This window comes from Vulpes lagopus, chromosome 24, assembly GCF_018345385.1.
Source record: "Vulpes lagopus strain Blue_001 chromosome 24, ASM1834538v1, whole genome shotgun sequence".
In the NCBI taxonomy this organism is placed as follows: domain Eukaryota; kingdom Metazoa; phylum Chordata; class Mammalia; order Carnivora; family Canidae; genus Vulpes; species Vulpes lagopus.
In genome coordinates, this window is record NC_054847.1 from 34,963,140 (window position 1) to 34,976,969 (window position 13,830).

General features: G+C 45.3%; 1 protein-coding gene across 1 annotated transcript; it reads left to right on the forward strand.

Moving 5' to 3' along the window:
- Nucleotides 1–490: 490 nt before the first annotated feature.
- Nucleotides 491–12,329, forward strand: ELAC1 (elaC ribonuclease Z 1). Its single transcript, XM_041739864.1, has 4 exons — nt 491–718; nt 2,796–2,960; nt 9,006–9,473; nt 10,954–12,329. Exons 2-4 carry the CDS (start codon nt 2,804–2,806, stop codon nt 11,418–11,420), a joined length of 1,092 nt encoding a protein of 363 aa, XP_041595798.1. The 5' UTR covers nt 491–718; nt 2,796–2,803; the 3' UTR covers nt 11,421–12,329.
- The last annotated feature ends 1,501 nt before the right edge of the window (nt 12,330–13,830 follow it).

Genomic DNA, 13,830 nt, shown 5'->3' on the forward strand with positions numbered 1-13,830 from the left:
CAGCCAGGGAGCTCGGGCCCGCGGCGGCTTGCAGCGTGTAGACCACCGCGCGGCCCGTGTAGACGGCACAGCGCAGGCGGCAGCTCGGCCGTCCGGGGAGAAGGCGCCCGCGAGGCCGCACAGCGCTGCCCGGCACAGTCGCCCACGGGGCGGACGGGGCGCCGCTGCGAAGGCGTCGGCCCGAGGCTCGCGGGCTCCGGCCTGCAGATCCGCGGACCCGGGGACCGAGATCCACCCGGCGACGAGCACACCCGTGGGCGCCCTGGGCCTCGCGCGTGGCCGCCACCTGCTTACGGGGAACCGCGCAGGCGGCGGCAGCGGGCGGGCCCGGGGGTGGGGGGGAGGGGGCGGCACCAGGACGGCGCCCGCACGCACGCCCACGCCCACGCCCCACCGAGAGGACCTCCGGCGCGTCCTAGAGTGACCGCTCGCCGGCACCTCCCGCGGCGCACTTCCGCCCGCAGCCCAGCCCCGCACCACCGAGAGGATCTCCGGGGCGTCCTAGAGCGGCCGCTCGCCGTCACCGGCCGCGGCGTACTTCCGCCCACGCCGAGCCCTCGCAGGGGGCCCGGTACCACCGAGAGGACCTCCGGCGCGCCCTAGAGCGGCCGCTCGCCGGCACCTCCCGCGGCGCACTTCCGCCCGCGCCGCCGGGTGGAGGCTGGGCCTGGCCGCGGGCCTGCGCCTCCGTCGCTCCCGCCGCGAGCCTCGGGAGCGGGTGAGTGGGCGCGAGGGACAGCGCGCGGACGCGGTGCGGGGGGCGCCGCCGGGGAGGCCGCCAGCCCCGGGGGCCCGGCGCAGCCCCGAGGGGAGCCCGCGGCGCGGGGGGGCAGGGCCCTGGCGGCGGCGCCCGGGGTCCCGCGCGGAGGCAGGTGTGCGCGTCCGGGAGGCCCGCGTGTCCGCGTCCGTGTCCGTGTCCGCGGCGGCCCCCGCCCCCGCCGCTGCCTGCGGGCCACGGCCTCGCCCCGGACGCTGCGCGCGGCCCTAACCAGGTGTTCCCAGGGGACGGGCTGAGCCCCCGGCGGCCCCGCCAGGTGTCCCGGGACGGACGAGCTTTTTGTGTTTGAAATTTCTTCGTGGTGACTTTTTTCGCCCTTAAACGCGGACTCCTTGGCTCGGGAGTCCAGGTCGGCCTGATCCCTCCTTTGTGGCTCCCCGTGGTCCTTCCCGGGGAAGGTGATTCTCAGACCCGACTGCGCGGTAGCGTCACAGGGGATGAATTTTTTTTTCTTTTTTTTTAAATACTAAAACACGTGTCCTGCAGAGTTTCCCGTCTCATTGTCCCGGGATGGAGCCCCCATTATTGCTGCGGGTTCAAGGCTCTCTGGGTGACCCTGGGCGGCTGATGCGCCCCGGGGCCGGTACCGCCGGCCGTATCCGTGGTTTGCCAAGGGTGGCAAAGGGACTATAATATTCCTTCTCCATTTGTTAGCTTTTAAAGTGTTCTGACTTCCCCCATCCCGTCATGCTCGCCTCTGTTGCAAACTGCAACCTGACAGCAAAGCCTCGGCAGGTTAAACCGCCTAATTACCGGAGGAAGGCTGCATCTTGGAAGTGGAAAGCATCACCTAAGACCTGTGCGTGGGGTGAGGGGGCAGGAGGGCCGACGGGTCCCCAAATGGAAAAAGAGGAGGTGATGTGTAGTTAGACAGGTGTGTTCAGAGAAACAAAGCAAAACAAAAAAACAAAAAAGAAGTATGTTCAGGCTTATAACACGTTTTTTTTTTTTTTTAAATAACCAATATTAAATAAATATAAAACACATTGAAAATAAAGACATCAAATGCTGTTCATCACAACCAAAACCAGTAAAAAGAAAAAAAAAGAACTTAAAAGAGGGACACCTGGGCAGCTCAGTGCTTGACCGGCGTGACCCTGGAGACCCGGGATCGAGTTCCGCGTCGGGCTCCCTGCATGGAGCCTGCTTCTCCCTCTGCCTGGGCCTCTGCCTCTCTCTCTCTCTCTCTCTCTCTCTCATGAATAAATAAATAAAATCTTTTTAAAAAATTTAAAAGAAAATTTAATAACCACTCCTCACCATCACCATTTTAAGTGCCCCTGAGATGACATGATTAACAGCGTGGCGCCTGTCCTTCCACCCAGGCTTTCTCTGTCTTACATGAATGCAGAGGTTTGGGGCATCGTAACAATGAGGTCGTGCCACAGCCACCTGTAACTTCTCTTTGCCAGCTCTCCAGGACAAGAGTTACAGACCTGACTTAACTGCAGGATAAGTAGTTCATGGTATGAATCTGTAATAAAATACTTAGTTATTTCCCTATCGGAATATATTCAGATTGCTTCCAAATGTTAGCCGCCTTAAAGGCACCACCAGAAACATCATTATACATAGGTCCCTTTTTTCTGTAGGATAGATGAGTGCTGTGCCTCCACCACTAATAACATGAGAATACCCGCTTTCCCCTGTGCTTCACCTCTTCATCCTTCCCTCCTTCTCCCCAAACCACTGTCAACTTTTGGTCTACGTACCAGTTTGACCTTTCTCAGAATATCGTATAGTTGGGATTCAGCGACAGTTTTTAATTGACTGGATTTGGCAGTTTTTAGCTTGTCTTTGTGTGTGCGAGCAGTCCTACAAGGTTTGGTGATTTGTGGTTTTTAACTCAGGAAGTTATTAAAAGTCTTACTTGGTATTTCTACAGAAAACTATTAGAGAACAAGAATCCAGCCTCTTCTGAATAATGAAAATGTAAATAGCAGTGTATTTCACAGCGTATTTTTGGAGTTTTCGAGCAGTGATGTGTAATAATCCGTGGGTAATCTTTTCATTGCAGGGTGGAAGATGTCTATGGATGTGACGTTTCTGGGTACGGGTGCAGCATACCCGTCCCCAACCCGGGGTGCCTCTGCGCTGGTCCTTCGGTGTGAGGGCGAGTGCTGGCTCTTTGACTGTGGGGAGGGGACTCAGACACAGCTTATGAAGAGCCAACTTAAAGCAGGTTAGTGTGTATTCAGCTATCTCATTAAGACTATTTCTTATTCATTTTCTTGGCTTGCCTTGGGCCTGTTGCTCAGAAACAGTCCTGACACTTGCATCCCACCCTAGTGCTATTGCCCTGGGAAGATTCGGAAGGCCCTCAGGCGTCCGGCTACACCCACTGAACTTTATTTACTTTTTGTTCCTTCTGTAAATGTTGAGAGCAAGGATTTATGTAAGCATAGGGGGTGGAGGCTGGAGGGGGATACGTGAGGTATATTACGTGGGTACTGCACAAGCAAAGGAGCAGTGAACATACTTAGCTCCACCAGGAGATAGTTGTAAGTATCACAAGAGGATACAAAGAGCAATAGGCATTCAGAAGAGTGAGATGTTCTTTTTCATTTGGGGCTGTCAGGGTAGTCCTCTCAAAGAAGGTGACCCATGAGTTGAAAGAGGAGGAGGGATTCACTGGGCTGGGGGAAGATGGGCATGCCAGCCAGGGGGAATGGCACGAGCAGGGGTCTAGCACCGGGGAGGTCAAGGAGTACGGTGGTGCAAAGCCTTGGCCGAAGCAGGCCAACCTGGGATGCGGTCCCAGCTGTGTGTCAGATTGTGGCCTTAGTGGATCAACAAACTCAAGCTTTTATCTTCCTCCTCTTGAAAATAAAGATAAAAGCTCAACTAATAAGGGACATTGTAAGAATTATATATAGCAATCCCTTCTCTGTATGGTTGTCTCTCATCAGTTAAATCTTAGTTCAAGGGCCATCTCCTCAGAGGTTTTCCCTGAACCTCTGGGGTTAGGTAATTCCTTGTTCATCCCAGATGTTCTGCCTTGTGCTAGTTTTATTGACTTTTTAGCATCAGTATGTAAAATTGGTATTTAAGTAGTTGTTTCTGCGTTCACTGTGTATTCCCGGTATGATGAAGTAAGCTCAAGGATCACGTGTGTACCTAGTAGGTGCTTCATAAATATCCATTCCATTGATTCATAAATAAAATGCTCAGCGTGTGGTGCTTCTCACTTACTAGGTCTTGATTAATAGTAGTTATTGAGATTAATGGTAGTTATTGAAATTATTCCTGTGATTCATCACAGTATGTGACATTGATGACGAAAAGTCCTAGCATCCAAGGATCTCGTGGTCTAGTGGTGGAAATTGACGTGTAGACAGACATAGGGTAATGTGATAAAGACAACAGTGGAGCTGTTTCCTTCTTTTGTTCTTGTTTTCTAAGTACTTGTGGAGCACAGAGGAGGGGGACATTAAGTGTGTGTTGAGAGAAAACATCCCAGAGATGGAGACAGTATAGCTAGGATCTAAGAGATGATTAGAAGTTTCTCTGGGGAGGAAAGTAGAGATGGACTTTCAAGGAACAGGTGAGGCAGTGAGCAAGAAGGAATAGAGTTTCCAGGAGAGAAGTGACATGTTGAGTGAATGTTGAACCATCCAGGATAGAAGAGAGAGAAAAATGCTGAAAAAGTTAGGGCAGACTATGAAGTCCTCTGTGGTCTGCTGACGTATTTGGGCCTTCTTATCCTACTGGCAATAAGGAACCATTCAATGTTTTTAAGGAGGGAAATGATACAGTCTGGTTTATATATTAGGACTATTTTTCTATGGCAAATATATTGGAAGAGACCAGTTTTGTTTTTGTTCTTATTTTTTTTTTTTTTTTAAGATTTATTCATTTGAGAGAAAGAGTGTGTGATTGGGGGGCGGGGGGCAGGGGGAAAGAGTCTCCAGCAGATTATCTGCTGAGCTTGGAGCCTTAAGAGACTTTTTTTTTTTTTTAAGATTGTATTTATTTATTTGAGATGGAGAGTCCAAGGGAGATGCAGAAGGAGAAGGAAAAGGAGGTGTAGGCCTCCATCCCAGGACCCTGAGATCAGGACCTGAGCCTAAGGCAGACACTTAAGTGACTGAGCCACCTAGGTGCCCCAGGAGAGACCAGTTTTAAGGCAGTTGCATTCATGTGAGAGAAGAGAGGGAAGATGAAGATGAAGCAGGAAGTAGGGATAAGGATGAAGATGAGAGACTTGATTTAAGAAACCTGGAACTAGCAGGGGTGGTGACTCATTGACTGTCTAGGATGTGAAGAAGTGAAGGATTCCTACAAGTTACAGGGGTGGTGGTGCCCCAAACCTAAGTAGGGCATTAAGAACAGAGCTGTTGGAGGAAGGAACTAATGTCTATCAGGTGGGACTCATGGCCTTGAGGTGTGCACTGTTCAACCTAAGACCCTGAGGCAAGGACAGCTACTATGCTTTATTTCCCTTGGATCATACAGGGTTCCTTTCATGGGATCTCTCAGGGACAAACAGGCTTGATTGAAATCTATAATATTTCACATTTTATAAAATAGGGATTGAGGAACAGTTTACAGAAACAAGAAACTGTTACGTGTGGGTACCAGATTTTAGTGTGGGGTAAATCTTTACTTTTTATCTAACACCTGTATCAGTTATCAATGCTGCATAACAGATTATAAATTTAGTGTCTTTTTTTTTTAAAGAATATATATATATATATATATATATATATATATTTAAGAGTTACTTACCTATTTTTTTGAGAGAGAGAGAGCACACAGAGAGAGAGGGAGAAGCAGACTCCCCGCTAAGCAGAGAGCCTGATGCGGGACTCTATCCCTTGATCGTTGGCGCTATGACCTGAGCTGAAAGCAGATGCTCAACCGACTGAGCCCCACAAGCACCCCTACATTTAGTGTCTTATTTGCATTTATTATCTCATAGTTTCAGTGGGTTGGGGAGTTGGGCCTCAGTTGGCCGGGTTCTCAGCTTCAGGGTCTCACTGAGTTGAAGTCAGTGTGTGGCCAGGGCTGAGATCTCATAAGATGCTCAACTGGGGAAGAATCTGCTTCAGAGCTCACTCAGGTTGTTGGCAGAATCTTTACAGCTGTAGGACCAAGACTGCCGCAGATCCTAGTGGCCTCCTCTGGTTCCAATGATGCGGGTTTCTGCTTCGTAGCAACTTGATTCCTTACTGTCAGGGAGGAGCTCAAGAGCAAGTCTGCTAGCCAGTTGGAGTCTTATAACATAATGTGATTGCACTGCATCCCTGTGCTGTATATTACTGGTTAGAAACAAGTCACAAGTCCTACCCACACTCAAGAAAAAGGAATTGTAGAGAGAGATGAGCATCAAGAGGCAGGGCCGTGTGTACCACCTCGTGTCTATTTGCTACAATACCTTTCTCTAATGTCTTATATTTTATAGTTATTTTATATATAAGTAAACATTTTACAAAGCTAAGCCTCACCAAAAATAAATAAAGCCTGAGGGAACTTTTAGTTTACTAAATTCTTATTGGCTAAAAAAATTCCTGGTTGCAGAGAGGAGGGTAAGGTGGTAATCACAGAACAAGGTGGTAATCACAGAACGTTATCTATAATCTTTAGCATTTCAAAAGCTCCGGTCTCAAACTGGCATGGGGTGCCCTCAGTTCATCTGCGTAACTCTCAACCCAACAGAGACCTATCATTGTTTGATTCATGAAAACTCTTTCAGCTTGTACTCCTCCTGGGGTGATAATGTTTTATGAGTTTCGTAAGGAAGTACTTTTTATTTATCTAAACACACTTCTTTTAAGCTTCCTTGGTCCTAATGTGCAAGCATCTGATTAACAAATATAGGTTTGTCATGTCTATTCCTTTCATAATTTTCTTTTAAAGATTTTATTTATTTATTCATGAGAGACACAGAGAGAGAGAGGCAGAGACACAGGCAGAGGGAGAAGCAGGCTCCACGCAGGGAGCCTGACGTGGAACTCGATCCCGGGACCCTGGGGTCACGCCCTGGGCTGAAGGCAGGTGCTAAACTGCCGAGCCACCTGGGCTGCCCTCCTTTCTTAAAGAATGACCTTAAGCCTTCCTTTTTCTTCCCTTAAAATGATGATTAAAAATGTCACAGAAAAAAAAATATTACAGAAATATAATGAAGAAATGATCATAAAAAGTGTACATGCAAGGCGCCTGGCTGGCTCACTCCAAGGAGCACGTGACCCTTCATCTTGGGGTCATGAGTTCCAGCCCCACATTGGGTGTAGAGGTTACTTAAATAAATAAATAAGAACTTTAAAAAAGGAGTATATCCTCATTGTAAAAATTCAAGCAAAGCAGGAAAATAAAATAAGTCTGAATTCTCCTTGTAGGTAAAAGTACCTTATTGGTAAATTTTTTGTAGATGTAGGTATGTTAATGGCATAGTTTTATTTGTGTGTATGTGTGTGTACAATTTTGCATAAATGGTGTCGTGTTAGGTGTAACTTGCTTTTTCCACCGGAACAATTATATTGCAGACGTTTTCCTATGGCAGTAAATATAACTGCGTCCTCGCTAGGGTATATTTAGTATTCCACTTTGCTCTGGGTGACATGTCCCCCGGTAACTTTCTTGTTCTCAAGTAAAAGGGAATTCATGTACTCCTCTTTCTTCACTTGATAGTGTCCCCTAACTTTGATCATTGTGGTTACCATTCCTTCTCCCTGCAAAATCAAGTTTCTTGAAAAATGAAATGTTTGTTTTCCCTAAAACTGATAAGTGTAGGAGACAATTTTTGACTCTCTTAATTCGTCTCACTTGCTTTGGGCTCACAGATTGTTTTAGTGTTGGCCTCGCTGTGCACCAGGTAGGGACAGGAACAGAACATCTTACTTGGCAGTTGGGAGGTTAACGTGAGGTCAGGTAACCATCGAAGTTCTCTACAGAGGCCTCAGGTCATACTTTCGGCTGCCTCGGCAGCCCAGAGAGCAGGAAGGGGAGGGGTGAAAGGGCTCCAAGAAGTCAAAAGAGCAAAAGCAAGGACTAAAGAGAGAGAGAGAAAAAAAAGGAGCATACCGAGGAAACTTCTAGAGTGCCTCAGGATTCTCCACATCTCAAATCAGCCTCTGTCCAATCTATTGTTCCCTGCCACCGGGGCCTGGCCTTGGTGTATTAATGCTGGAGAGACGTGCTTGGAGAACACGTTTGCCTTGATGTCACCGGACAAATCACTTTACAGTAATAAACTGTTCTTTTATGGTATCAAATATTTGAAATAGGTGGGCCGTGAGCTAGGACCAGAAGCCTCTGTTGCACGAAAATTGTGTTAATTGTGACCGCTACTTTTAAAATGCCTTGGTGCATCTCAGAAAAATGCTAATGTGGCATCCTGCCACATACCAGCAGTAAATTCAGTTTACCGTTGGCTAAATCAAGTTACAACCTAACCCAGTATGCACTGAGAAAGCCATTGTTAGCTCGCGCTGAAAAGAAGGGATGGGCCCCGTACCTCCATGTAACACCACAGGGCATCAGCCCCCTGATCTACCTTCTAGCATCTGTTGCCCACCTCCCCTCAGGGCCTTCACCCCTTTCCTCCCCCACCCCCTCCTTCCTCCCTCCTGCCTCATCGGCTTCCTTTCGCTCCTCCCTCTTCTAACTCAGACCGGCAGGTTCTGCCTTGGTTAGTTCATCTCTACCCCGGGTAGAGTTCTTAAATGGCAGTTGGGGTTCAGGCACTGGTCGAGTTGGAGCCAGGAGCAGGGGAACGTTTGTGTTGCCAGAAGTGTTATTCCTGAGAGGGAGCAGTAGAGGGCACTGTAGTTGTCAGACGTTTTTGAGGTTGGAGGCCTGTCTGGTTTAAGTGAACTATTTTGGTACGCTTTCCTATTTCTTTTCTTTTCTCTTTTTCTTTTTCTTTTTCTTTTTTTTTCTTCTTTCTTTCTTTCTTTCTTTCTTTCTTTCTTTCTTTCTTTCTTTCTTTCTTTTTCTTCTTTCTCTTAGTAAGAAGATATGTAGGAAAATACTCTTAAAACCAGTACTGTGTAATTTGAAGATGTTTTATGAAAAAAGTTGTATCTTATTAAAACCATAAATCCTGTCTTTCTTGCTTCTAGAATCCTGTAGAAAAATATAAAGAAATAAGTTTATGGTGATAAATAAAACTCTAAACTCATTTTGCTGTTTTCTGTGTAAATTGTTACACACGTTTTAAGTAGTATTGTATTGGTCTTTATTTCTGGAAAAATTCCCAATTTTATTTCTCTGCCTCAATCAAAAGGGAGAATTACCAAGATCTTCATTACGCATCTTCATGGAGACCATTTCTTTGGCCTTCCTGGCCTCCTCTGCACAATCAGCCTGCAGAGTGGCTCTGTGGCCACCAAACAGCCTATTGAAATCTATGGCCCTGCCGGGCTTCGAGACTTTATCTGGCGAACCATGGAACTCTCCCACACGGAGCTGGTCTTCCCTTACGTGGTCCATGAGCTGGTGCCTACAGCAGATCAGTGTCCTACAGAAGAACAAAAAGAATTTACGCATGTGAATGAAATGGACAGCCTTCCCAAGGAGGGGCAAGGAAGAACCATCCTATTAGACTCAGAGGAAAACTCGTACCTCCTGGTTGATGATGAACAGTTTGTTGTAAAAGCATTTCGCCTCTTTCACCGAATTCCCTCCTTTGGGTTTTCAGTTGTGGAGAAGAAACGCCCAGGTAAACTCAATGCACAGAAACTGAAAGACCTTGGTAAGTTTTTGTTTTTGTTTTCCTTCCTTCTCGTTAATTAAACTGTTGTTAGGTAAAGCTGCTAAAAGTGTCATAATGACTTTCCTGTCTCCCAGGCCTAAAACTGACATTTTCTCCGCTTATTTCTTTGGCCCAAAGTTTTCTTATTAAGGGAAATACTTAGGGCCAAAAGATCCTATTCAGGCCAAAACCCAAGTATACATTTGAATCCTTTTCTCTTCGACTCCCTGGATCCACGTTTTTGGTCTGTCTTATCTTTAGTTATCTGGGTTGGCAGAGGGTTGGTGGTTGTCTTAGGTCTAGGCTTTTATGTTTTCATGTCTTCCTTTTGAAATCTTTTTTCAGTGACCTCTTTGGTCTGAGAATTTTTGCCATACTTCTTAGCCTTGCAGCTGCACCTAACTGCTTTCAGGGTTTTCCTTCTTTATCAACTTTGCCTACTCATTCAACCTCGGTTAAGTCAATTTGGTGTTCAGAACACTGTGCCCCCACTGTTTTATGTGCGTGGGTTCCTCATAGGTGGAAGCAAGAGCACAGAGAGAGACTTGGGCCCCGTCTGAGGCTTTGTACCTCCTCCAAGCCAGGCCATCATGCAGGAGGGGCTCTTCTGCACCTTGCTCGAAGTGGTGTCCAGGTCCCTTCTACCTCCAGCATCACCACCTTCTTGGTCATGCCCACGGCAGAGCCTGTACAAAGCATGATGGTGTCTTTTGTATATTTGTTTCTTCATGCAATCTCTTCCTTCTTCGCCAACTAAAACAAAATGCTAACTAATGAAGAAAAGTGACCTAGGCCAATGGTATTTCTCTTATCTAGAAACCTGTAGAAATACTATTATATTGGGAAACTCTAAACACGATGTATGCTAGAATTAGTGAATACATTCTGTTTGTTTGTAGGTGTTATTCAGAGTGATGGTCACATGTTGTTCTAGATGAATGTAAGATAACTAATATAAGATTTACCAAACCTAGTTTGGTAAACAAGGAACTGCCCCTGCCTACAAAGAAGATTGATTATATGTATGATTGCTGGAAGTGCTCCTTGATCTTGTGATCCAAATGACTCTCTCACACCATTTTTTAATTAAGGTAGTCATTATTTAAATGGACTCACTAAATTTACTCAAAGAGAGCTTGTAAATAAAGCGTCTCAAAAACTGTTACTTCCCATTCACAGTAGAGCATCAAAGCTGATAGCTTGTCTGGAAGGCCTTCATCTTAGTGGGACTTAAAAGCTTAAAACTTATGTGGCCTGTGTGCTGGGGAAATGTTTTAAGTACTAGGACATCACTAATACCGATAGCCAACACTGAACTTTTAAAAATATATAAATATTCCAGCTTTCTATAAGTAGTAAAATATAACAATCATGAAAAGAATTGGATGCCTTTTCCATTTTCTGTGCTGTTAAAACAGACTCTCTTAATAAGTCATAGACTCCATTCCCATGATGTGATGTTATCTGCCTCCATCATTAGGTGTGCCTCCAGGTCCTGCCTATGGGAAGCTGAAAAATGGAATTTCTGTTGTTCTGGAAAATGGAGTTACAATTTCTCCCCAAGATGTCTTAAAAAAGCCTATTGTTGGAAGAAAAATCTGCATTTTGGGTGACTGTTCTGGGGTTGTGGGTGATGGAGGAGTGAAGCTGTGCTTTGAAGCAGACCTGTTGATCCATGAAGCAACCCTAGATGATGCTCAGATGGACAAAGCCAAGGAGCACGGCCACAGCACACCACAGATGGCAGCAGCATTTGCAAAGTTGTGCCACGCGAAGAGACTAGTTCTGACTCACTTCAGTCAGAGGTACAAACCGGTTGCCTTGGCCAGAGAAGGAGAAGCAGATGGGATTGTAGAACTAAAAAAGCAAGCTGAATCAGTATTAGATCTCCAAGAAGTGACTCTAGCAGAAGACTTTATGGTGATTGGCATTCCGATCAAGAAATGAAACCAATATTCCTGAACGCGTACTGACATGTCTGTGAATATGTTACTGAACCAACAGTCAAGTTGGTGGTGGTGGTGGTGGTGGTGGTTGTGGTTGTTTTTGGTCTAAAACTATTTGGGTCCTAATAATCCTATAAAGGATAGAGCTTCATTGCTGAACTGACCCAGCAGTGAGAGGGAGCAAGCTTTTTGATAATAAATCATTTTTAAAAGAAAGAAAAAAACCCAGCATCCTATTAAAGCCCAAATTTGACAAAATGATAGGCTATTCGGGTATCCTCATTTTGTGGCTGCTGCTTCAGTTAGAAGCCAGTACTCCCATGCGATCCTGGCTCGCTTCTGCCCAGTTTTATTGCTGTTGTTGGCAAAGTACAAAGGGCTTAGCCCTCCTGGCTAAAAATGGTATTTTGGCAGTTTGTTGAATCTGTTCATGTTATTAGCAGAGAAATGTAATGAGATACTGTACATGCAGGATTGAAGCTAGTGTATTAAATCCTGATTTGTTTGCTGGTATACTAAATACAGGGTCAGGGTAGGTGTTTATCCTTCAGTTAATGTTTCTGGAACTTTCTGGTTTGTTCTAAACCTGTGGGTCCCAGCTGGGAGTGATGCCACTCCCCTAGAAATTACAGGGATGTTTCTTATCAAAATGACTTGGGGGCAGGAGAAGAGTACTACTAGAATTTAGTCAGTAGGGGCCAGGGTTGCTAGATCCTACAAAGTTTGGGTCAGTCATATACAATGAAAAATGATCTTTCCCCAAAATGCAAATTGCAGACCTATTGAAAAACACAGCAAGTTAAAACTTATACGCCCACTGTGAATGAATATACTTTATTAAAATTAGTGGCATGAATGGAACCACCGGTTAGGTCAAATTCTGCAACTAACATTAAAGAAGTGAAGAAGATGTTGTGATTTTTATATATATTAAATATCAAATATTATTTGACAGCAATGAGGCATGAACTGGAACTTATGAATCTGGAGGTAAAGAAATGATATCAAACTGAGGTTTAATTTATGTGTCCCTATTAATTCTCTGAGCACAGTGTTAATAAGCTCACTTTGCCTTCTGAGCTGCCTTCCACCTCCCTTCTGTCTGCCATGGAATATCTCTGATTCGTTGACCCACAATATTTCTCAAAATGGGTGACATGGAAAGCTAGTCTCAAGCACAGATTCTTTTAAAAGGATTTCCTAATCACAGTTTGGGAAACAATGTATGCTGTATGTCCCTCTGGAGGTGTTCTAGTGCCCGTCGATATATTAAAAACAGTAGTGCTTGAATGATCACAAACCAGTCTTTGGTGTCAGAAAGACATGATTTCACAGTCCCATTCTGTATCTTCTTGTCTGGGGCAGGTTACTTACTCTCTGTGAGCTTCAGCTTGCTCACTTCTAAAATGGGAAAAAATGATTAGACCTACTGTGTAGGATCTCTGTGTAGATTAAATGAGACAGTGCATAAAAGGAAAATAGCACATTGCTCACAGGTGTTGAGAAGTTCTGCAGTAGAGGGACCTGTCAACCGTTTTGAACCCCTTTCTCAGTTCTGTTTCACCACATACTATCTATTGACATTTCAGGAACCTACAGAGTTTTATAGTGGACATACGTAGAAATTCTGTCACAGTATATACTGTTAAATTCTTCTGTGTTCTGGGGTTTCTCTCATAATTCTGAAGCAGTATCCAGAATGGTCTGACTACCCTACTCTAGGCTCTTGGGCCAGCAAAGTTTGGCCAACTTAAAGTGTATCTTGGTTTCTGAACTCAATTAAAACAAGCATTTATTAGACAGCTAATGTGTGCCCAAACCTGTACATCGGGGAATGGTTGCTAGTACTACTTTATGGAGCTCTTGAGGGTAAAGACTTGTAGTCGTCTCTGCATTCTTGGAATCACCCACTCATAATAAATACTCAGAAATGTTTATCGAATGAAATGAGGCCTTGATGTCATGACCTGTATAAACTTTGAGACCTAAAGTTTAGGACCTGTGCCTAGCCCATTTCATTACTGTATTTGTCCCAGAAATTTGGTGTTCACATGAGTACCAAGTAAGTGCCAGTGTTAGATTTTACTGTACTGGGACTACATAAATGAATATGAGACAGGCTCACTGTCTAGGTGGTAGATAACTGATGGTAAACAAAAGTAAATATACCATTCCTTTACATATTATCTAATCTTGTAGCCTGGCATTCAGTTTTGCTGTTCTTGAACATATTTGGTAGCTGACTTGAGCTGTGCCCTTAGAAACAGGCCCTGTTAATATGTGAGCTACGCCCTCAGAGACCATGGGAATGTGGGAACAAATTAATACGATGGATCGATCATGCATAGGGTATCAATTCATGGGGAGAATTCCTTCTTGGGCTCTCTTCTGGCCTAGAATTTTGTTCATAC

What these genes read in the sequence shown, in the direction of transcription:
- ELAC1 (XM_041739864.1), top strand. Translation starts at nt 2,804, where the DNA reads ATGTCTATGGATGTGACGTTTCTGGGTACGGGTGCAGCATACCCGTCC. An exon ending in GAAGAGCCAACTTAAAGCAG is followed by an intron (nt 2,961 to 9,005) that starts GTTAGTGTGTAT and finishes CTCAATCAAAAG; the next exon opens with GGAGAATTACCAAGATCTTC. An exon ending in ACAGAAACTGAAAGACCTTG is followed by an intron (nt 9,474 to 10,953) that starts GTAAGTTTTTGT and finishes CTCCATCATTAG; the next exon opens with GTGTGCCTCCAGGTCCTGCC.